The 22,533-nt window shown below is 40.2% G+C and overlaps 3 protein-coding genes and 1 long non-coding RNA gene across 13 annotated transcripts; 1 reads left to right on the top strand and 3 right to left on the bottom strand.

Annotated features, from left to right (window-relative positions):
• Positions 1-1,160: 1,160 nt before the first annotated feature.
• LOC119123354 lies at positions 1,161-1,555 on the top strand. Its single transcript, XR_005098033.1, has 2 exons — positions 1,161-1,251; positions 1,366-1,555. It is a non-coding gene; the product is annotated as an uncharacterized LOC119123354 (long non-coding RNA).
• A 5-nt stretch (positions 1,556-1,560) lies between these two features.
• rabif (RAB interacting factor) lies at positions 1,561-3,647 on the bottom strand. Of its 2 annotated transcripts, none has more exons than XM_037252379.1 (3): positions 3,503-3,647; positions 2,902-3,059; positions 1,561-2,008 (listed from the first exon to the last, which is right to left on the bottom strand). In XM_037252379.1, the coding sequence occupies exons 2-3, from the start codon at positions 3,043-3,045 to the stop codon at positions 1,760-1,762; spliced, it is 393 nt and encodes a 130-aa protein (XP_037108274.1). In that variant the 5' UTR covers positions 3,046-3,059; positions 3,503-3,647; the 3' UTR covers positions 1,561-1,759. The 2 variants fall into 2 exon arrangements, with proteins under 2 accessions (XP_037108274.1, XP_037108275.1); XM_037252380.1 differs by lacking the exon at positions 3,503-3,647 and adding an exon at positions 3,253-3,397.
• A 370-nt stretch (positions 3,648-4,017) lies between these two features.
• adipor1a (adiponectin receptor 1a) lies at positions 4,018-10,049 on the bottom strand. 6 transcript variants are annotated; one of them, XM_037251821.1, is made up of 8 exons: positions 9,953-10,049; positions 8,814-9,029; positions 8,610-8,729; positions 7,926-8,097; positions 7,607-7,793; positions 6,520-6,707; positions 6,204-6,397; positions 4,018-5,662 (listed from the first exon to the last, which is right to left on the bottom strand). In XM_037251821.1, the coding sequence occupies exons 2-8, from the start codon at positions 8,958-8,960 to the stop codon at positions 5,534-5,536; spliced, it is 1,137 nt and encodes a 378-aa protein (XP_037107716.1). In that variant the 5' UTR covers positions 8,961-9,029; positions 9,953-10,049; the 3' UTR covers positions 4,018-5,533. The 6 variants fall into 6 exon arrangements, 5 of the variants coding, with proteins under 5 accessions (XP_037107716.1, XP_037107718.1, XP_037107717.1 ...); XM_037251823.1 differs by having other exon boundaries at positions 8,814-9,026; positions 9,953-10,047; XM_037251822.1 differs by having other exon boundaries at positions 9,836-9,961.
• Positions 10,050-10,455: 406 nt separating this feature from the next.
• Positions 10,456-21,653, bottom strand: inavab (innate immunity activator b). 4 transcript variants are annotated; one of them, XM_037252048.1, is made up of 12 exons: positions 21,407-21,653; positions 18,443-18,568; positions 17,006-17,118; positions 15,513-15,646; positions 14,033-14,155; positions 13,709-13,940; positions 13,450-13,503; positions 13,379-13,387; positions 13,078-13,288; positions 12,302-12,454; positions 11,476-12,181; positions 10,456-11,359 (listed from the first exon to the last, which is right to left on the bottom strand). In XM_037252048.1, the coding sequence occupies exons 3-12, from the start codon at positions 17,058-17,060 to the stop codon at positions 11,267-11,269; spliced, it is 1,770 nt and encodes a 589-aa protein (XP_037107943.1). In that variant the 5' UTR covers positions 17,061-17,118; positions 18,443-18,568; positions 21,407-21,653; the 3' UTR covers positions 10,456-11,266. The 4 variants fall into 4 exon arrangements, with proteins under 4 accessions (XP_037107943.1, XP_037107941.1, XP_037107940.1 ...); XM_037252046.1 differs by adding an exon at positions 21,259-21,301 and having other exon boundaries at positions 13,078-13,387; positions 21,407-21,652; XM_037252045.1 differs by having other exon boundaries at positions 13,078-13,387; positions 21,407-21,652.
• Positions 21,654-22,533: the final 880 nt, after the last annotated feature.

Genomic DNA, 22,533 nt, shown 5'->3' on the forward strand with positions numbered 1-22,533 from the left:
GAAATGACTTGTTTTGCACGTTATTGCACACGAAAAACACCACAATCATACGATAAAATTACTTTTATGTATAATTGGTCTAATTTAAATTATATTAGTTCATGTTCGTAATACATCTAAGAAAAATTAGGCGGCATGGATTGCATACTTTAAACAGCACTTCAGGTTATTTCCAAACCGTACAGAAGCCACTTAAGCGAACTTTATTCTTGGTTAGTCTTTTGTACGCAACGTATTTCTATTTAAGGATTATTGGTTCCGTGGTTTTCTTACAAGCGATTACTCCCCCATTGCGTGGGTTTGATTTATACACCGTGAGACATGGCGGCTTCGTCACTTTACGAGGAAGCGCGAGAGGTTGGTTTGGCACTAACTCCGCCCGACTGGACCAAAATAAATAGAGATCACTGGATGGTACGCAAATCGAACTCACCTAACATATCACTCCGCTTCGACCGGATCTTTGTTTTTAAATGGTCTAGTGCAGCCCAATCCATACGTAGTAAAGCTGTTTCTTTTAATATTTGAATATGAATTTCTATCAAGACCTGGAGGCAATTTATGTCGTTAAATGTATATATAAACCAAATGCACATATAGATATACATATTATTTATAACATTCAAAAACGGACAGCTGGTGTCATTTATGTGGAAACGCATTCTATTCGAATTAAATTCCACTTTCAGTCAATCAGATGATGGTCATCTGTTCCAGACAGGCCTAAACTTCATCTTCTTCCTTGCGGCCGATTGGTGGAATCCAGCCAAATGGGCGTAAACTAACCTTTTGATTGACAGCATCACAGTAAGCAAACGACAATGACCACACGTTCAGATGAAAGATAACGACCAAAACGCTATAATGACGACACCAAGCTGCTTACACACACTATACAACAACAAAAAAGGCCTTTTGTCACATTTGAAATCGTAACAGTAGCCTATTGGAGGAACATTTAGTAATAGCTCGATATGGAAAAAATGAGAGCAAATATTTCATTTACCAAATTCCTGGTGAGATACACTCACTGCATCCAATGAGGTCTAATAGTTCTATAAACATGTTTGCATTGAAATGTGTGTGTAATTGACACTGTTGGAGAGGTATTCATTTTAAAATGTTTATTATTGCACTTGCAGCCAAAATGTGCCTAACAACATGAGCCACACTGGCATACAAGCACTGGGTCTGCCTTCACAAAGGTAATAATGCTCAGTTGATATTGTCGGGTATTAATTTAACAACAAGGTTATTGTTGTTAAATTGCAGAGGGAAGTCTGGGAGTCCCTCCTGAAGCTGCTGCCCCCGCGACCCGACCCCGGATAAGCGGAAGAAGATGGATGGATGGATGGATGGAACAAGGTTATTATTGTGGTCATTTTGAGTGGCATAGAATAGTACTGCATCACAATAAGAGTGGTCTGATTGTAACACAAGAGTAAAAAACAGTATAGTTTTACACCAGTGTAACATCAAGTAGTCGTAATGTTGTGTCTTGTCAGTCATACAAGTCAGCTTGACCCTCAGGTTACTCACAAAACATAATTATAAAGATGAGAAAGTTGAATATTTTTATTAGAGCACAATGGTCAATGATACAATGTTCTTAGTGAGAAAAGAAAACAGTAGTGACATGTACAGTATGAATCGAGTGTGTGCTGTTAAGTGTCAGCGCTGACAGTAAAGCCAGCTAGCACATAAACTGTATTTATTTATTTGTATTTATTGTATGCATTTGTTTCATGATGCTTCAAAACTAGGCATGATTCACTCTGTCTAATGCAACATAATAGCCTATCTTATCATCCAAAGAGTGCCAGCCGATGGGTCCGATCTCACAGTCTGCGCAGATGAGATACTTGATTCTCCCGACATCATTAGTGAAGCCGACGTTCTCAAAATCGAACATATCCCCCACTAACCAGTGGGCAGTCAGTGTGTCCCTGTCCACGGAGCCCTCTGCACCACTGAGGCTGCTCTTTTTACGCATGGATGGTAGGATAAGCTGAAATGACAAAACACAGTCTCAATCAAAACTTGATCCTTCAAGCGTTATGGGAATGGATTTGTACGAAGGTTGGAATGACTTCACAAAGTGGCTTCATAACGACAAATAGTACATTTTCCCCTTATACAACTCAGTGGAATTTTGGACAGAGACGGAGTGCTTGTAATTTTAGCCTTAAACCCCCCACCATCCAGTATTTTGCTTTGTCATTCATACCACTAACAATTGGCTTCACACACAGACACAAATGACCAAAGTAGAGCCAGTGTTAAGAGTCACAGTGGATAATGGCTATAATAAAAAGTCTACACACCCCTGTTTGAATACCAGACCTAAACCTTTACAACTCAACTGAAGAGTAGAAATCTTTTTGAGAAGGAACAAAACTACTGAAAAGCTGAAAAAATCTGTTTGCACAAGTGTGCACACCCTCATAACACATTCGAACTCACATTAAAAAAAGCAGTCAGCAGACACCTCATTCACAAAGGACCCTCAGAGTTGTCCAATGCCATCTGGACAGATAGCCTTGAGGCACTGAGAGAGGTTTTGACTATAGTGTGATTGTTAGGGTCTTATCTGAGGACGATTAAAGCTGAAGTGTGAGAAACTATTGTCGAAGTGCTCGTAGAACTCCCCGACTCAGATTCAGCTGATAAATATTAAACTGTTATGAGTTTCTCTAGTCGGTTATACGATTTATTTGAGACAGTTTTTGCACCAGATGTCCTTCATTGACAACCAATCCATTTTGTGTCCATGCATGGCTGGTAATCAAACTAGCACCTTATTGTGGCTGCATGTGCCACTCCATCACAAGTGCAACTGATCAAATCATATCCTCTGTATCAAAAAACAATTGATTTCTGAGGATTCTTATATTGTTTTACCTCTTTCTCTGCCAATACTGCCATTCCTGGGGACAGCACCTTGGATCCACATCGCTGGCATAGAACAGACTTGCTGTTCTTCCCGTCCTCGGAAACCAGGTTGGATCGATCCACACCGTCTTTAGTATGTGTATTTTGTTCCATCTCGAGATCGAAAACTGCAGACAAGAACAGTTCAGTACAGGGCGTGTCATTCATTTGCAGCTTAATGCACACACTGAGCATAATCGGTAGAGCTTTATTTTTTTGCGTCCAGATGCACGGCAATAGTATATAATAAATAGTTTCAAACCAAATTTGTAAGTATGGGGCGAGGTTGACTCAAGTAAAAATGACAGAAACAGGACTTACCAGCGTTCTGATCGTTTACAGGTTGGATGCGTGTTAAATTTACTTGTTAAATTACCTCAAATGAGTAAGACAAACATGTTTGTTTTAGCATCTCAATCGATATTTCAATACAATGCTTCCTTGTTCGTGTCACTTTGATTTCGTTCCCTCGAGTTTGCACAGCCGTATACTAACGCTGTGATCAAGTAATAATGTAAAATTAAAATTAAAATCTTCAAACTATTCTTCAAGAAATATAAAGAATACGTACCTATGCAAATTGAGGGGAAGATGACCAAGTTTGACGTAAAACCGAGAGATTATGTATTGCAAAGCATTTTGGCTGGTCTTGGACTCTACGGTCCCCTCACTTAACGGGCTCGTTTAGAAAACAATCGACTTTGTTTTCAGTTCCGGCACTACATACGCGTTTTTGTGTTCCACACAATACATACCCATCTACAACTTACACCAAAACAAAGGAAATGAAAACCACAAATTCGTAAATAATCGATAATTTAGTGGATTAATAATCAATTATAGGTCTGTGGTAGCTCGCAACGTGATTGGCCCAACCAATAAGGCCGTGCGCTGAATGGGTGGCTATGTGATTACTTTTAATGAGGGCGTCCACCAATCACATTTACGTTATATTTTATGTTTATATTGCAGACTTGCAGAATTCTCTTTTTTTTTACGTTCATAATTTTCTTACGCCACGGACAAGTGAATAAAAAAAAAAAGAGAGACAAAAACCTATTGGAAACAATGAGCAGGACACCTCCGTACATGTGGAAAAAGAAATTTATTACAGTATTTTCCCCCAAGATTACGATTAATAAATAGTTGCCTACATTTCAATGAAATGTATGATTTCTCACTTTCTACACGACATAACACAAAGTCAAGAATACACATTAGTCTGTAATAAAGCTTGTATTAGTTGATCTACAAAAGGTAGTCTTAAACAGCAGTTGATACAACCTGTCCATGGGGTTGTAGTTCAATAATGATTGGATTGTATATGGCAAAGAAATCAAGATGAGTCTACATCTGGAAATCATTGCGGATTACTTGACTGTTCGGATAGGCCATTTTATTTAAAACATTTCCATTGGCCTAAGGCACAGGAATACTAAAATTTTGGACCAATCACACATTTTAAACCCCATCTGGTAATTAAAAGTGTTGAATTTAAGAATGCGGAGGAGGTGGATTTGTTATTTACACCTCAGATTGCATCTGAAATCTAACATAAAAGGAAGCTCGCAACTGACAAAAACATAACTTGACCCACTCCAGATCTGTACATTGTGTGTAGCCTGGGACCAAAATCTACACATCACAAAAGAAATTATCCATTGTCTGGGGGGGGAAAAACCCGGCAGGGGACTTCTTTACATTTACAACATCATCCAGTCATTCTTTTCGCACAGCTGCTACAATTCTTTTCTCTGATGTGAATGTTGGTTTGGGGAGCTTTTCTCTGAGGAAGGGATATTTCAAATAAAAATAAATAAATCATATAATGTAGGAAATGGTGTCATAAACAAATGCCAGGCAAATAATCAAGAAAATCTAAATGATAGCACCAAAACAGTGTTTCTTTCAAGACTATTTTTCTTTAGTGAGAGTTTGGTGGATTACCACAGCTTTCAGAGTCTTACACTGTTTGTGGTAGTACGCCATATTTCAACCAAAAGTTGAACCATAATTGTTAGCATAGTAAATGTCTGGTAACATCCTTACATACTATATGTAACATTTCAAATCCCTACAAACGCACGGATGCCCCTTTATATGTACATTGACCTCGATTGTTGTTCTGCACCTAAATAACTGACGGTACATTCATCCTCAAGCTTGGACAAACACAAAGTGGGAGAAAATGATTGGTTTACAATGTGTCTCCACTGCTACAGCACTTTTAATAATACTCTTCTTACCCTTTACCGCATGCTGTCAGACTGACGCCAACATGTTAGGGACCCCAAATAAGAGGGAGGTACAATATTCATTACTTAATTTGCAAATTTCAAGTTTCATTATTGACAAAACGGTGATGGTTAACAATTCCCTCAGGCGCTCGTTGGCCAGTTAATGCTACTTTATTGGAGCAAAAATAAGCCAAAGCAGAAAAACAAAAGCCACCAAAGCCCTCACATCGAGTGAGGAAACCAGAAGTAAATAACGAGCAAAAAGTGACTATAAGGAATTCCAGCAGCATTTGTACTGTGTTTCTGTGTGTGCGTGTGGTGTTTGCGGGGGGGGCTATTAAGAAAACAAGTCACAGTTCGGCCGCTCAGAGAAGAGTGTCATCTGTGCATCCTCCCTCCAGGCCGTAGCGGAACTCTTGCAGGTTAGAAACGCCGTAGAAATGGATAAACGCTGCTGCCACGACCAGAACATGAAAAATTTGATGGGAGTGAAACTAGAAGGAGAGAGACATTATGAGTACAAACAAAAACTTGCTAGTTGTGTAAATATAAAAATATAGTCCTCCCATGAAAGGGGTCGTTCGGCTAATGCAGGGGTGTCAAACTCATTTTTTCCACGGGCCGCACTATAGTCATAGCTTCTTTCGGAGGGCCATTATGACTGTCAACCCAAATCAATGTATGAGCGAGCCCCTCATATTATATACAGTAAAAGCTACAGAACAAACTGACAAATAACTTGTTTTCAAATCAGACGAGTAAAAACGGGTCAAATATTTAAAAAAAAGACATGATTGAAAGTGAAGACAATTTGCAATTCTAGTAATGACACATGAATTTGATGCACAATTTGTCTTCGCGGGCCACATCAAATGACGTGGCGGGCCGTATCTGGCCCCCGGGCCTTGAGTTTGACACCTGTGGGCTAATGGATGGACAATACAATGGCATTGCTGTGTGCGGCTTTGCCACTAGGCGGCAGTATAGTCACTTGGGTCACTCAATGGGGGGGGAAGAAATAGAGTAGATACTTACCCATATGTCACACTTGCCAGGAAAAAAGCGTTCAGGGATCCTGGCTGCATACAGACCAGCACCAGTGATATACATGGCCCCCATCAGGTAGAACCAACCCATCTGGCCAACAGTGGTGGCCTTAACAAAGCCCTCCTCAATGGTGAAGTGCATGGTGGGAACAATGCCACTAAGTCCCAGACCCATAAATACGCCTATAACAGGCCAAAAGAGCAAACAAAATCATTTTAACCATGTCAATTCCACTTTACTTGGAAGACATCCTTACAAATATGGACACGTAATATTTCTGCACTATAGTGAAGGATGGTCTGACCTGCTCTTGTGGGTCTGTGTCGAGGTGTCGAGAACCGGTCCCACTGGGCCACTATAATGGCGGCAATGCCGAGTACACAAACAATGGTGAGGTAGATAAGTCGCGGCTGAGGAGAACAATAGAAGGAGTAGTACAGCCAGGGCACGAAGGAACCCATGATGAGGAGCGCGATGCCTGAGTAGTCAAGCCTGGGGGGACAAATGAAAGATTTATTCCATCTTTTCTCATACACATTCTGTGCACCAATTCCGCCGCTGACAGATACCGAGTCAGCTTTGAATGTCACAGATGTATTCAGTCAACAATGTCTATTATTTTGGCTGTATATTGCGGTGCTTCTAAAATATTAAATATCATTTTGGATCATTGCGCACAAGTCTTAAGCTACCATAAGATTTTTTGTTTTTGAAATGCCATGATGATATGTAACTCGCAGACCACCACCAAGACTGGACTATTAATAAAAGTGAAAACAATTAAAAGATTTGTATGTCAATCTGTTCATTAGCTTGCAGGCTTAGGTTCCTTTTTACATCGAAGATGGAGAACAGACAGGGTGACAATATTTAGGGGTGCGAGAATGCTTCCTAGGGGGTGCGAGGATACCCTGGGGGTAATTTACAATTTTTCGGGGATAATGGTCGGGTAACCGAAAAACATTCTGGAAATCAAGAAGTCATTGTGTTAATTGGCATTAGGGATAATGCTAATTAAGCCTTATAGCTGTAAAGTAAACCAATTATTATTATAATAATTATTTAGGGTTAGGGGTGCGAGAACTGGTTGGTGAATTGAATGGGGTGCGAACAAGGAAAAAGGTTAAGAACCACTGTCTTAGTAGGTGGAAAGATTCCACTGATATCAAACTGTGACATTCCTTTTGCACCCTTATCTCGAGCTTGAGTAAAATATAGTTCCTAGTCTCATGCACTAAATGTGAAAACTCTAAACGACTGACAGGGTGCATAAGACAAGGTTTCCAGACAAGCTTCCTTCAGATTCAACGTGGATGACAAATTATTATTATTACTTCATCGAGAACTGAAATGCAAAGAAGGCATTTATGGAAAACTGCTTGAGGGCTTACTTGGAGAAGGTGCGGGACACTTTCTCGGAGTGGCAGTAGACGGTATGAAAAAGCCAGGAGAAACTGAGGCAGAGCACAGCTCCCAGGAAGAACATCCCGAACACCACTTTTTCTTGAAGCGGGGCCATGAAATACATGTTGGGTCGCAACATGGTTAGCGTGCCCAGACACAGGAATAATATCAGCCCTGGAGGAAACCAAAACAGTTCAAACATGTTCTGTCGGGCCAGTTTAAAACAAATATTTTCACACTGTGACCATGTTTTGAAAAGAAAAGAAAAAAAGACAAAAGAAGAAATGGACGTGTTTGCATGCTGACCTAACAGATGGGTCCAAATGTTTCCGGTCTCGGTGTGAATTCGGAAGATGCTTCCAAAGCAGGCCCGGAATGAAGGCATGGGGGGGCGATGACCATGCAGGAGGTAATCGTTGTCCTTAAGCCACTCTGGCAGGACATGGAAAGGGATGACTCTCCAGCGCCCCTCCCAAACCTGAAAAAAACATCATTTGACTAATACATGTGCAAGCACTGTGAAAAGTGATCAACTGCCCAAAGCCCATTTTAAACTCGGCAGTCTCAATCACTCTTCCTCAGCCGCTGCACACACATAATCTTCACTGTAACTTGTAACCGACCAATCATAGTCGGCAACTGCCGAATGCAAACCTCGGAGGAACTGGATTGGAATGTACGCGGTGAATAGGAACACGGAAGTGACAATAGGCTGTTTGTCAGCGAAAACCTGCGAGCTGTTCCCATTTACATATTTTGGAACCAGAATATGCTGTTTCTGACTCATGGGCGGAGCCATGCGTATTACATGTTTGCACTAACTGACAGGCAGCCACGCCTTGGGACATTGTGCTCTCTTGTCTGTTTTGCTCGCACGTGGCTTTTCATAGCTTAGCTTTTCCCATTTTAAAGAATTGGCGTTATACTTTAAACAATGGGGTGTTATTACTGCTACCAAATAATTATTTGGGGTGAAAAATGAACACTTACTTTGTGTACAAACTCTTCCATCTTTTCCATGGCGTGGTGCGCCTGGAGGGGTAAGGTCAGAACCTCTCCCACCTCATCGTCATCCTCATCTTCATCCTCATCCGTAAACATGGCTGCTCCCTTTAAAGAGAGGATTACAGAAGCTGAGCTGGAATAATTTTCTCAGTTTGGGGGTTAGGGGGATTAGGGAAAAAAAAATCCTACCTCTGGATGGACACCTTTGGAGGATGGTGGGCTAACCCCTTCCTCCTCCACCAGTGGTCCCAACTCCATTAGCTCAACATCCCGGACATTGCAGTCCTCTAATATCCGGCAGTCTGCATCACTTGCAGACCCGTTTCGGCTTGACATAGGGAGACTGCCTGATGACCCACTCTCAGTCCTTGTATTCTGCTTCAAACTGTACACTTCAATTTCCTCCTTAGACAAACACAAAGATGTGATATATTTGACAGTTTTCAGTCATAGTAAGTAAACGCACCGAGAGAGAAGGGCAACCAACATATACAGACTGTTACTACCGTGTTTCCAAACATTTGCAGATACAATATTTGTAACAAATAAATACAAATATTTTCCACTAACAAAGTGAGATTGCTTAATTGACCTTGTACGGTTCGTATTGAAACAAGTGTTCATGTGGTGCAATGTAACGTCAACTACTGCACTGTAGCTTATATCAGACCCATTAATTATCAAATGTATTTCATTGACATACTTTATTAATCTAGTGGTTGTCACCCACAGAGTGGATTGGGAGTAGAATTCAAGAGGTATTAAATTCCAATAAATATGTAGCAAACATTCAAATGGACAGCAACGCAAAAAAAACATTGTAGATGAATTGGGTTCATCCTATGACACCTGGATAGAAGTTTCGCAATGAACACGATTGATTGCAAAACTACAAGTGGAATATTTTACACAGTTGCGATTAAGGGTCAAATCTGAGATGACAACCGAACAACAGAACGTTCACACTGTGAGCAGTACAGCAAACGCTGGCGGGCAGACAAACAACGGATGTGACTTAGCAAAGCGTCAGACCCAAATACAGTACGGAAACAAAACAAAACGTAAAAAACAAATGCAAAATAACGATGGTTTGATGAACTTAAGCCCCTTCGTTCGCTTACTGTTTATGTCACGGAGCAAATCCAAATTTAGCAGGAGTTCAAATAAATGAGTGATGACAGATCGTCCGTATTTCATGTCGCTAACATTACCTTCAAGCTAGCGCTTAGCTGGCAGACAGGCGACAAATCGAGACAATTGTTTGATTCGCCAGATGTAAAAGAAAAAAACACTCGCAACCGCAACTGCCCGAAAGAAACACCATTTACCTGACAAGGTAGTCGTCAAACCAGGAAGGTGAATTATTAATCGAAAAAAGCAAAATACGATCCTTTCCGGAAGTTGCGGTGTTTTCCGTCTAGTTAATCCGTACCCTTCAAAACAAAAGTATTCCTTACTAAAGCATATATGTATTTCAAAATACAAGTGCTGGTTCCTACACGGTATCAACGAATATTAATTTAGAAAAATCCAATGACACACCACCAAACTGTACTTTCTTTGATCCCTTGACTACAATTTGACTTCGAGCATTCCAGGAGTTTATCTTTGTAGAGGTAAATTGAGCAAGGTATTCTACTTGGAGATTTTGGAAATTTGACAAAATAGCTGTTTCATAACTTATTGATTGACCTATTAATTTAGAAATTGTTATAAGTTTAGTTGGCAAAATGTAGATTGAAACACAACTATTTGTCATACACACCATTGTTCATCATGTTGGTGAGACAGCAACACAAAGCTGGTAAGTACTGCACAATGTAAGCACTGGTAAAGATTGTAAAAACATCTTTATTCCACAGGAAAATATTCTTACATATGCAACAATAATACAACTTGAGTTCCATTTTAAAATACGACAGTAAAAATGCACATAAGGAAGCAGGATTGTAGTCTCTTATATTAACAAACTCACTCGGCAACTTCACTGATTTCAAGTCTGACTTTGGTTGATTTTCTAAGCTGAATAAATAATAAATCACTACATAACAGTGAAGGGCTTTGAGTGAGTGTAGTTAAACCCTACCGACTTCTACTTTGTGACACACTGGCAATATTTCACGTGGAGTAGGCTACTAAAATTTGGTCAGTTGTAATCTGCAATCGCACATGTTTTCATTTGAAATGTACAGAACATAGCTGCCATGCATCAAGTCTTTTCTACCATGTTTCTAGATAACAGGCATAGGAGCAAATAATTGCAGGTAAACAAGACTATTCTGTCAATTTAAGAACATGATTAAGTGGCAAAACTGGCATTCTGGTTGATCCAGCAAAAAAAACAAAAAAACTCTACATACAATTTTAGGACACATCATTAATTTACAAGATCTGGCTCATATTCTTCATACATGTATAAACTTCAGCAATCCGTAACTGGAGACACGTATTGCTAAAATAGTGCTGAAAGTTATTCGGCCCCTTCAGTTCATTATTTGTAATCATTCATGTCCATGTTCCAAATTTGTGACCTTTCTCACAAAACATTCCAACTTCTGTTGATTTGATTATTCAACAGCAAAGTCCACATAAAATCGGTTTCTCTCACTTAGTCCAAACTGATTGAGGTCCGTCTCACGATGTCATACTTGACTCATATAGTGAGTGCCATCATCTACGAGCCAACGTCCTTGAGAGTCATCAGTTGGTAATTGAAGAGCTCTTCTTGGGATGGCCTGTGCGTGAGTGGAACATACAGCTCATTGAAAATACAATCAAATAAATATACGGGCGTGATTCAATTCAGAAAGCAGTTGCTGATGCAAAACCAAACAACCAAAGTTCTGCCTACCTGCTTCTGGTACTTCTGATTTGGATAGTGAATTGCCTCCAGAGCTGCCATGTTTTTCACCCTGACCGCTCCCTGTCTGTCAAGGGAACGCGACCTGGGCCCTTTGAGCTGACTGCGCCGGTGCCACGACTTCAGCTGTTCGTTCACAACTTGCTGTGGGAGGCAGTTGGAGCGGTACTGTGGATGATCCCATTGTGCTGGAGTGGGGGAGTGTCTGCTTTCAGGAGCCAAGTGCCTCGGTGCTCTCTGCAGGGGCACAGAAGCCTCTTTGTAGCGACACTCATATCTGCTGGGGGAGCAGGGAGGCTGATGGCTGTAATAGCTCCAAGGCATGTCCACATACGGAGAGTAGACCGCTTCCTCGTTGTAATAGGCTTTGTGGACAACCGGGTTGAGCATGTGCCTGGGACTGTGGTAAAACCCAGCATGTGGTGATGCTTGAGGTCTACCAAATGGAGCAGCGAGCGGGGAGGAGGCCTGATAGTGTTTGGGCAAATCGCAAAGAAGTTCCTGACTGGGGGAGCTGCTGTAGGATGCAAACGAGTGCTCAGAGTTGCTATCCTCGGAGCCCGCATGGTTTACACAGTTAACCATGAGCGGAGAGGCTTCCGATGGGGTTTTGATGTAATCGGTCAGTCGCCTCCTCGGACCTCTGGGGCGACCACGCTCCTTGTCTTGTTTGAGTGACGATTCAGGGTTGGATATCCTGCACAAGTCGCACAAAATGTTAGAATGTGTTTAACTACAACTAAAACGGAATTAATGACAGTGAAGAGAAAAAGTCTAAACAAATACAAGGTGTCTGACATATAATTCTTTGCTGTACCTGAGGGAGAGCTGCCTGTGTACTTGCTTCTCTGACATGGATGACGTGATATTGGACTGTGTACGGCTCAGTTTCAAATGGGATAGTTGCTGTGGCAGAGCTGAAAGTGGCAAGCAAGCCTCCAGTGGCGGCAGTAACTCATTCTTGGCTGGGCTGGAGAAAAACATGTTTCACGTCATGTTTTATTTGCCAAAACATACCATAATAATCTTGCCTTGAAAATTTAGTGTTTCATTTTATTAGAGTTCTACAAGGCGCTTACACCGCTGTGACGTACAGGTAGGGGGTTCTGTCTTTACCTGTTGGTCACTGTACCATGTATTCACCAGTAGATGGCAGCACGTCTTAAATTACTAACTTTTTATCACAATAGAAGTCGTAACAATGGAGGATAATTTCACCATGACTTTTGATTGAGATTATTTCTTTTTGTGCACCATTATGTTAACTACTACAAATGATAACTTGTCATAAAAGATAAACAGGCAAACTACAAAATTTTCAACACATACTGGAATATTGCAAATTGGCGACAAAGTTGACAGAAGGCAAAGTCAACAGTATTTCACCGGTAAAAAAAACAACTAATTTATTTAAGAACTGCAAAGTTGGAGTCATTGTAGATTTTTTTATCAGCTAGCATTATCCCAAACTATAAAGACTTCACATGCTTACAACAAAAAAAAAACAAAAAAAAGTAGCTGCACACTCTCTCTGTATTGCCTTATCTAAAATAGAAACTTGAGAACCGTGTCATGATGGATGGTTGCTATTACCTGGCTTTGCAGAAGGAACGTGACTTCTTGCTCTTCTGGTATGGCTGATCCAGGCTTGTCTCCGACCACGGGGAGTGCTGGATAGGAGGCCGGTCGTATGAGGCGGGGCTCGAGGTAAAACTCATGGATGAGTCAAGGCTGGGATGAGGAGATGATCTTGGTGTCAAGGGCAGGTTCTGAGGACCCGCAGATGGTGATCGGTAGGAACCGTCTGTGTGAGATTGAAAAGACGCAGTGGCTGGCTGTGAAGAATCCATCCCTGCGGAATATGGGAGGACTGTGGACGGCTGTGACGACTCACTCTGCACTTCTGCAAATAATAAAAGTGAACACACACATACACTCACATGTTTCCATAGATGTGGGCCTTACCTTCATCTTGAACCACAGAATCAGACAAAGAGCTGTCATCAGACGCAGCGAGATCTGACAAAAAAAGTAAGACATACTTTAAGATAGAGCAATCATGTTACTCCAAGGGAATCAACAAATGTGCCAAAATATTATTTTTAAAACTTTTAAATGGATTTCTTGTTCTTTTACATCACAAATAGCAATATTTTTCCCAATTGGACGCTGCATATTGTTTGCATGCATTGTTTGACCTTGGAGATGGTCTGCATTGACCCACCTTTTTGCGGGATATTAAAAGCAGGAAGCGGTGAGGATCGGCCGTGCTCCAGCCGCAGTTGGAAAGCAGTCTCTTGTAGCTGTTTGACTTTCTTCTCCTCTCGCCTACACTGCTCCAACAGACTCTTCCGGACAGCCTTACTCAGGTGGTTCTCCTCGCAGAGCTTGCGCGCCGCCTCGTAGATCTTAAACTGAAGAGCCAACTCGGCATCCACAAGATTTAGGGCCGACTCCTGCAAAGACGGAACAAAACACGTTATAAATATTTTAATAAAAAAACAAAACAAACAGACTGTCGCGCATTCAATCAATGTGTTCTTTTTACCTCCACTCCCCGAGGTATGCTTTGCTCATCGAGCATGAAAGCAGCTCCAATGCGTCTGCGGATCTGTGGAGGCTTCTCTCCTGGCAGCAGAGGATAATCTCCCGAGAGCCGGCCTGTCAGCTCCTTAACACAAATAAAATCACAAATCAGAACTCTGCAAAGAGAGTGAACCAGACATAAAAGCTCATTTATGCACGTATGAAATGGTAAATATAAACAGCAGACACAATTTCTAACAAAAATGCCTGCAGGTGACATACGCCGAGATGGAACGGATACACAAACATCACGTTGCTTTCACATGTTGAGACACATAAGTCTGGGAGTCTGTTGCGCAATTCAGCACTCGCAAATTCTTCTGTTCTCACCTCCGGCGTTGGGGTACCAAGTGCATGACGACACCCGGTGTTATGATTTCATCAACTCGTAAAATCGCAACATCTCCGAGTCACTCCGAAGCAGACGGCCAACTAGTTTACGCGTTATTTTGTCAGAGTGAAGAGTCAGAACGTAGGTAAAAGGTGCGGCGGTTCCTATTAGATCACCTTAGCATGTCCCGACACGAGTGCCCAGCCCGAGTGATGGCAGGGAAGAATGAGCACGAGTGGGACTTTGAGCAACAACACTTTGGCACAGACTCCCAAATCTGATTGCGTGTCCAGTTTCAAAATTAGTCAATAATGTGGAAATCGCCTTTTTGAATTGAGATGCTATTTCCTGTAAAGCAAAAATGCAACTGAAAGAAAGAGCTAATAAAATGACCAGAATGTCAAAGTGAACGTCTGGATCAGCAACAATTTTTATATCTGCTAATATTTAATTTTTTTGACTGGGGGGAAAAAAAAATCCAACATTCACACCATGGCTCGGTTTCATTTGTACAGAAATGGCCCATTCCCCAACAACACGTAAACATTGAAGAAAACAAACTCCTTAGATGGTGTCATAATGGTGTCATCAAAGGTCAAACGGGGTTAGCCCTTCTCTTGAACCAGAATCGTATTTAGTGGATGATTCATACTTTCCAAAAGATCTCCATTTTTTTCTCTCCCCAAATCTCTGTAATCCGGCTGAATGAAGATTGGTGGGTGTTAGAGTTTTTAGTCTGGTAAATCTTACAAACTGCCATCGTATTCTTGTCATGTGGATAAGTGGAAAATTAGAAATACTGAAGTGAAAGTGAAGCTTTTCTGGAAAAGAGAGTAGAGACCAAAAGTTAAAAAAAGAGAAGAGACAAGCGAGATTTTCAAATCAACCTCAGAAGCATCTCATGTTATTTTAAGGAGTTACAGTAAATGTGCCATCAATCATTCCAAGCGGAACTCATTGCACACAGAAAGGCGATGACAAGCATGGCACAATTCCAGAATGATGGAATAACACCGTTCCCAATGACGTACCGACTGCTAAAAGTTGAAAAGATTACAACAGAACAAAAGGCTTATGATCATTTGACACAATAGCGATTCCAATTGCTCACCGCTTCACGAATGCAGAGTTTCTTCAGCTCCAAGAGGCAAAGCTCCAGACGATCTTGAAGTGCCTGGTGCTTGAGCTTCATGGCTCTCGTGTGCGTGTTCACATCCTTTGTATGCGATGTCGGGCTGTCTGAGCCTACCGGGAACAACCGCAAAGAAGGAGAAGAAAATTTGAATGAATTTGTATTTTGGCAAAAAAAAATAAAAAATAGTGAAAATAATTAAAACAAAGTTGCAATTAATAGTAATAAAGCCATAAAATAGGAAAAAAGACCTTACTCAGCACTCAATAAATTCTTTCAAAAGCAGTTTTGACCTTACATTGTAATTAACCGTTTTGTTTTACTTGAGCTTCAAACTCATTTCAAAGTAAGAGTCATCAGGGCACGCAGACCTCCGCCAAGGCTTTAACATCTGTCACCAGCAATGAGATCAATGAGAGAATGACCGTAAATAAGACAATATAGTTTAGGCAGTCTTTTAATTAACAAAAATAAAACAAACAAAAAAAATAATTCAGAGCAATAAACTGAAAAGTGAATGCAATAAAATGTTCAAATAAACAATAAGTCTTCCATGATATGGGAATTGGCAATATTTACTGGCAATAAGTTTAATATTACACAAACTGCCAACAAGTCTGCACAGAAAAAACATTTGATGAGATAATCAATCAACAGCAAAAACGTAAATACAAATTTGAGATTCCACAGTAGTTTTAAAAATAAACTGACTATTAGGGTGAAAAAAAACTTTTTGTTACAATGTGTGTGACTATTGACAACCAGTGAGTGAGTGTTCAGCTCGTGCTGTCTGTCGCCTTGGAAACTAATAACAAGAGGATTAGTCTTCAGGCCGGGGGAGTGTCTTGGTTGCAGAATGCATTGAGCAGTGCATACCTTTAGAGATTATTAACAGAATCCCTGCAGGTACTGACAAACATCCAATGTGTCAACAGGAAAGAAGTGTGGCAATGTGACAAAAGAGCTGAGAATTCTTATTCCTTGGCCATTCGTGATGGATGGACACTTTGTTATTGTATGGAGCGGGCACCACGCGCTCATAAATTAAGGCCAGAGGAATGTCACGCGGGACACAACTAATCAGTGTATGTTTACAGCGAAACCAACACTGCGGGTCTGTGAGGGAAAACAACATTTTGTTTTGGATTTAAATGACTTTTACAAATGAAAGTTTCTTATTCAACAACTGCATAAGTCACCCATGCTCTGTCTTTTTCCAGCTGCACAGAAACGACAGGGGCGGGGGATACCATGCTAACCGCTAAGCTAATGTGAACTGTGCAAATACTACAACCACACAGTCGCTGTCCAAAAAGACAGGGTCAAAAGTGTATGAATATATTAAATAATTATAATATCAACAATGTCATTTTCAGTAATCAATCAATCACGAATAAAAAAAGAACTCTGAACTATTATGAAAGATTTCCAACGCAAATGCATGAGTGTGTTGCAAATGAATAATGCTTTACCGGAATGAAGGATGATGCCACTATCAGTATCGCTGATCTCGCCGTTGCCTTCCATACTGTTGCGGTTCTACTCTTCAAGTTGAGATGACTCAGCTTCTGATCGCCATCGTGTTCTGTAAAGACACATTTACAATCACTCAATAATTTGGAGAACAAACGCGAGCTTTCCCAAGCACAGAAGTCCAATGGACAACGTCAATAGAAACTCAGCAAACAACTACTCGTCCTACTACTATTATCCAACCATGCAGCTGAAATGACTCAGGTGTGACCTGCTACTTTGACCCCACACTCACGCAAGTGGCGTCATATCTTACAGCAGAGCGAGCGTGTAAAGCCAGGTCTGGCTTGTTTCCTGTGACTGCTATGTTGTCATACGATGCCAGTATCACAGCTCCTGGTTCGATTATTAACTAAAAGGGATCAGCGGAATGCAGCGGCGTGGCAGCGGTGCATTCCGACGCTCAGAGGAAGTTGGGTTCGGATAGCCGTGGGAAGCCAAGGAGGTACGACTTGAATGTTACATCTTGTTTGCACACTGCACGGCCCCAATGCTGAGAAGTGACTCCTGTTATCAAGCTGGACATGACTTAAACATGACACATCCTGCATAATGCTCATATGACTGTGACTTGCTTAGGCTGCCCACTGTTTTGCTAAAATACTTTTAACAATGATGACTACACATAATTGAATACTTTCTTATTTTAACCATTGCGAGAAAGGCAAAATTAAAACTTCCTGGTACGATCAAGGCTTTAACAATGGAATGGGTAGACTGAAAGAAAAATAATAGCCAACCTCCAAACAATTACAGTTTTGTTCTTTTAATGCATGCATTTAGAATGACCGTCTCTATTATTCAGTGCTCTGATCAAAACAATGATTGGTGTGGTAAATAATGAAGCAAAAAGTTATTAAAGCAGTCTGTTGGTTAAAAACACAAAGTAATAATACATTTTTATTCCTATGCCTATTTACAGTAAGTGTAGAATGCAATATTATAGCACATATAACAATAAAAATGTTCTTATCAAAATAAAATTTGACTATTAAGAGAAGGGTTTTAAAATGTGTTTTAATACAGTTGTAACTCAACAGCAGAAAAAAACTAAGAAAAGTTTTTTTATCTAAAAATCTTTGGCCGCTGTTTTACCACTTTTAAAGAATATGCATCTTTCCATCTTATACACCGAAAACCCATAGTAAGCAAGTTTCAAAGCGTATCTTATATTGGCAAATAAATCACGTGTGCAATATTTGCAATGTCGACCGCATATTCCCCAGAACGGAGCCAAGTTCTTTGGAATTCAAATAATGAATTAGAACTGCTTATTACAACGACATAGAAGCAATGTGAGTCACAAACTGAAAACTGAAGCCAAACCTTTGGACTGTATAATCATAACCAGACAGTTTATATGCGAATGTACTTACTTCAGGAAAGAATTGCTGAACTCCAACGTGCGACCAATCCTTCAGAGTGCTGATAGCAGACTGGCCAGTGTGAATTCAGTATGGACAGCAACTAGAGCCTGGCCCACAGAAGAAAGCGCTGCCTGCCTGAAAGGGAGTGGCCACACGCAGAGTCAGTATCATATAACTCCCATCTGACTTTCAAACTGCGTCAGCGACAATGAGCAGGTCACCGGGATTTTTATTGCAATTATATCTGCGCTTATCAGTAATGGTCGAAGGGAGGCCAACTCGCCTAATAGGAGTGCTTGATTAAAAGTACCACAGTAACTTGTCAAGGATGGCAGGAGAAGACACAAAGAGTCAAATTAAAGGGGAAAAGGCGACATGTTGAGGTTAGTATTATTAACAGGGATCTCTTTATAACAAATTATAAATAAAGAGTGATTGCAGTGCCATCTTCTGGTTGTTCGAATGGCTCGCTCACAAAGGAAGCAGAAATTAATACACGTCGTACCTTCCTTCCTTCCTACAAGGCCATTTTTGTGACTTCCGCACATGCTGGTGGGATAGTCTGCATGATTTATAGAGAGGCACAACAGCACCTGCTGTCTCACCGCATGGCATGCATTCATTGTGAATCTCAATATTCATTCAGGATTTCTAGGAATGTCGTCGGTGTCCAGACACACATGCACAGAAACAAATGTGACACGGCTCCGGCTAACAGGCTCAGAGATGATTGTGGGGAGCAAATGTTTCACTGTGTTAATGACTTCCACGAGGGAGTTATGTTGTCATTGTTGCTTGGCTTGTTTGCTACTTAGCGTGCAAAAACTAATTAATCACATTCCGCCAAGTGGAGCCCAAGCAAGGCACAACATTTATCCATCCATCCATTTTCTGAACTGCTTTATCAATCTTTTTCATTTCTGTACATCATTTGTTTTGTTTTTTAAATCGCCTTTTGTCTAATTCTGGCATATTTACAGGTATGACAAACTATACCCGACATAAATAAACAAATAAATACATACATAAATTGTTTTTTTTTTCTTAATCTATATAGTTTATCACCGATACTGTTGTGGGAAGAACCGCTTAGAACTCTGAACAAATTAGTGCTGGACTAGAATCCAGGAATGGAATTAGTGCTTGCTGATATAATCTGGAGGTATGAGCCAAGAACTGCTTGACCGGGTTATTTGTAAATCAGCTAAAGATGCGATTACAATAAAGTATGGCCATAAAAATGCTGGAATTTTGTTTAAACAGGCTGCATGCCAGGCAGACCTGAAAGGAGATAAGAAATGTGTGGGATGATTGCTACTGTAGCGTTCAATTAAGAGATAAAAGTACAAACCAAATGTTTGGTAACTGCCAGGAAATTCTCTTAATCACTAAAGACCATCAGTATGGTAAATAACACAATTCAAAAGCATAATTATTCTAATCCATCTTTCTCATTGTGTCGCCAAGACAGGATGTTTAGTTGACTTCCCTCATTCAAGACCAGTCCAGTGGAACCAGTTGGTGAAGGTCATGGTTTGCTTTTCTAAAGCAGCAAGAGAGACGGAGAGCAGAAAGCCCTTTGTGTCTGCAAACCAGCAGCTGGCTCAAGAAATTCTTCAAATAATCTAAAGTCATTTTTACAAGCGTGCGAGCAGACGACTGGTGCCGGTGTGTAGCGCCAAGAACTGTACATACTGGACAGTTTATTCATTCTATTCCTAAAAACGTTCTCCTGAGCCTTGACACAAAATTGGATTGGGAACAAGATTGTTGCCCGCTTTAAAAAAATTAATAAATCACATTTTCCACATTTCTCTGCTCAACTTTATCTCATAATGTTAGTCTTTTCATACTGCACTTGTTTTTTTGTTAATATCTTGCTTTATTTTTACACTTGTATTACAAGTAGCACTATTCTACTAAGTCAAAAATTGCAATATCATATTTATTAAATAGATTTGGTCAAAGAATCAGTTGTCTGCATGCTGTGGGCAGCGAGGTGTTAGGATTCAAGCTACCGCTGACCTTTTGCCCTCAGATCAGCACTTTGGAATGTGGAGACTGTGGAATATTTTAATGGACAGGACACAACACAAACTCAACTAAACAAATGCAAACTCAATATTAACATCAAAATGACTATGTCTGTATACTTTTACCTCTTCACCTCCGGTTAGGTGTGTGAATGTTTGGAGAGGAACTATCTAGTATTAGTTTTCATACATTGGTGAGCATTTTTGCAGAAAGAGGATGTTGCAAACCCGCCACTTCTCTGCATTTCTTTATCTTTATGATCCACCTTTGCACATTGCCTCTGTGTCGGTGAGACAACAAAAGGCTCAGCTAGAAAAACAACCACAGACACAAGACAAGGCATTCAATTTACCTAACACATGTTTGGACTGTGGGAAACCTGAGTGCTTAGAACATCCTCACACAAGCATAGGATGAACATGTCCAATTCCACACTGGAAGCCCAGATCTAAGATTCAAACCCCAAACCTGTGATTTAGATTTGATAACCAATTAAGTACTAAGCTGTCAACAATATACTAAGTCAGAGGTCACCAAGCGCACATGAGTAACACATGGACATGTTCTAAAAAAAGTTCATCAGTGATGGGAAATTATGATTTTTGAGGAATGCTGTAGAGGTGACTATTGTATTTGTTGTCAATAAGGGTCAATGGTCTAGGAAAAGCAACTAAAATAAAAGGAGCGTTAAAAGAATAGATTGTAGCTGTAGTTTTTTTTTTCCTCTTCTTCTTCTTGCACCGTTATGATTACTGTCGTTGGGCCTGAGCATCTCAGTTGGGAAAACTTACTTTAAACAGCTGAGATTTTAGCAGTCATAAACATTTGGCATTCCTATGAAAAAAACCAACAACAACTCATTTCAGTCGATTTCGGTACACAAATGATATGCAGAAATGCTGCTGAAACAAATAGTGAAATGTAATTCTTGGCACTTACCTTGCAGACTAGTTAGCATCCCGAGCTAACTGTCTCCATACAATCGCCACTCCATCGATGAACATTTCCAAGATTAAACTGACGTTTTAACGCTCAGTCATACATGGAGTATAACAAACAGACGCGTGTATACGAATATGCTTGAAGTGGTTCCAAAACCAAATATAGTTTAGTTTAACAGCTTGATTCAAGTTTTACTCCCAAAACTAAACTTTTTCAGAGGGTACTTCAGTAAAGTTACGTGTGATACATTCAGGGTCTCTCGGAGAATGAAGTGCTCATTTCACTAAACAACGTTATTGTAAATGTCCACAAGGGGATTGTGGCCAAAAAGCAAATTTGCAAAATTAAATACATTAAATGTAAAAATAGTAAAACCAAAAAAGTCAATTTGATAAGAGCTCAAATGTATCATCCCCCAAAATACAATGTTGTAATTTGGTCAGCTGGAAACAAGTTATGTTTTGAAAATAAGAAGTAAACAGGGGAATCTTCATTCATGATAGTTATTATCGTCAATCAATAATCAATCATCTCCAGCCCGTAATGTAGTGTCAAATTTACTTGCAAATATGTCTTTGAACGCCACATCTACTATTTTCTGCGTCTGTAGTTTACGGGAGAAGTTTTTGTTAAGTCTGTACGTTTGTCATTAATATCTGGGGATTCAATTACATTAGAAAAATAGATAAATTAAAAGAACGAATCTATTGGTTTAAAAAAAAAACTATCCAGTCTTTTATATTTATTCTACATATTGGAGTGTAATAACGGTATCTGACCAGTAGAGAGCAGGTAAGGTTTATTTCTGTGGTGATGCGGTGACCTCCATTTGCTTCCTTCACACTGACCATTAAACGTCACACGTCTTTCTTCTCAAACCTGGCACAAGGTTAAGTTATGAAATATTTTTGATTTGGTGCAGGTCTGTAAAACCCTCCCCCCTTATTTCTTTATTAATAGGATTGCAGTGACATTTAATTGTGCAGCAGTGAGTTTTGAAAAATTGAAAACATTCATTTGAGTCCCTTTTCCTTGGGTCACTGGAGAGGAAAGGTTTATTTTTATCACAATTCCATTTCTAGGAGAGTTTAGGTCACAGTCGTTATCTTTCTTCATATTTATTT

Source organism: Syngnathus acus, chromosome 5 (assembly GCF_901709675.1).
Source record: "Syngnathus acus chromosome 5, fSynAcu1.2, whole genome shotgun sequence".
Lineage (NCBI taxonomy): Eukaryota > Metazoa > Chordata > Actinopteri > Syngnathiformes > Syngnathidae > Syngnathus > Syngnathus acus.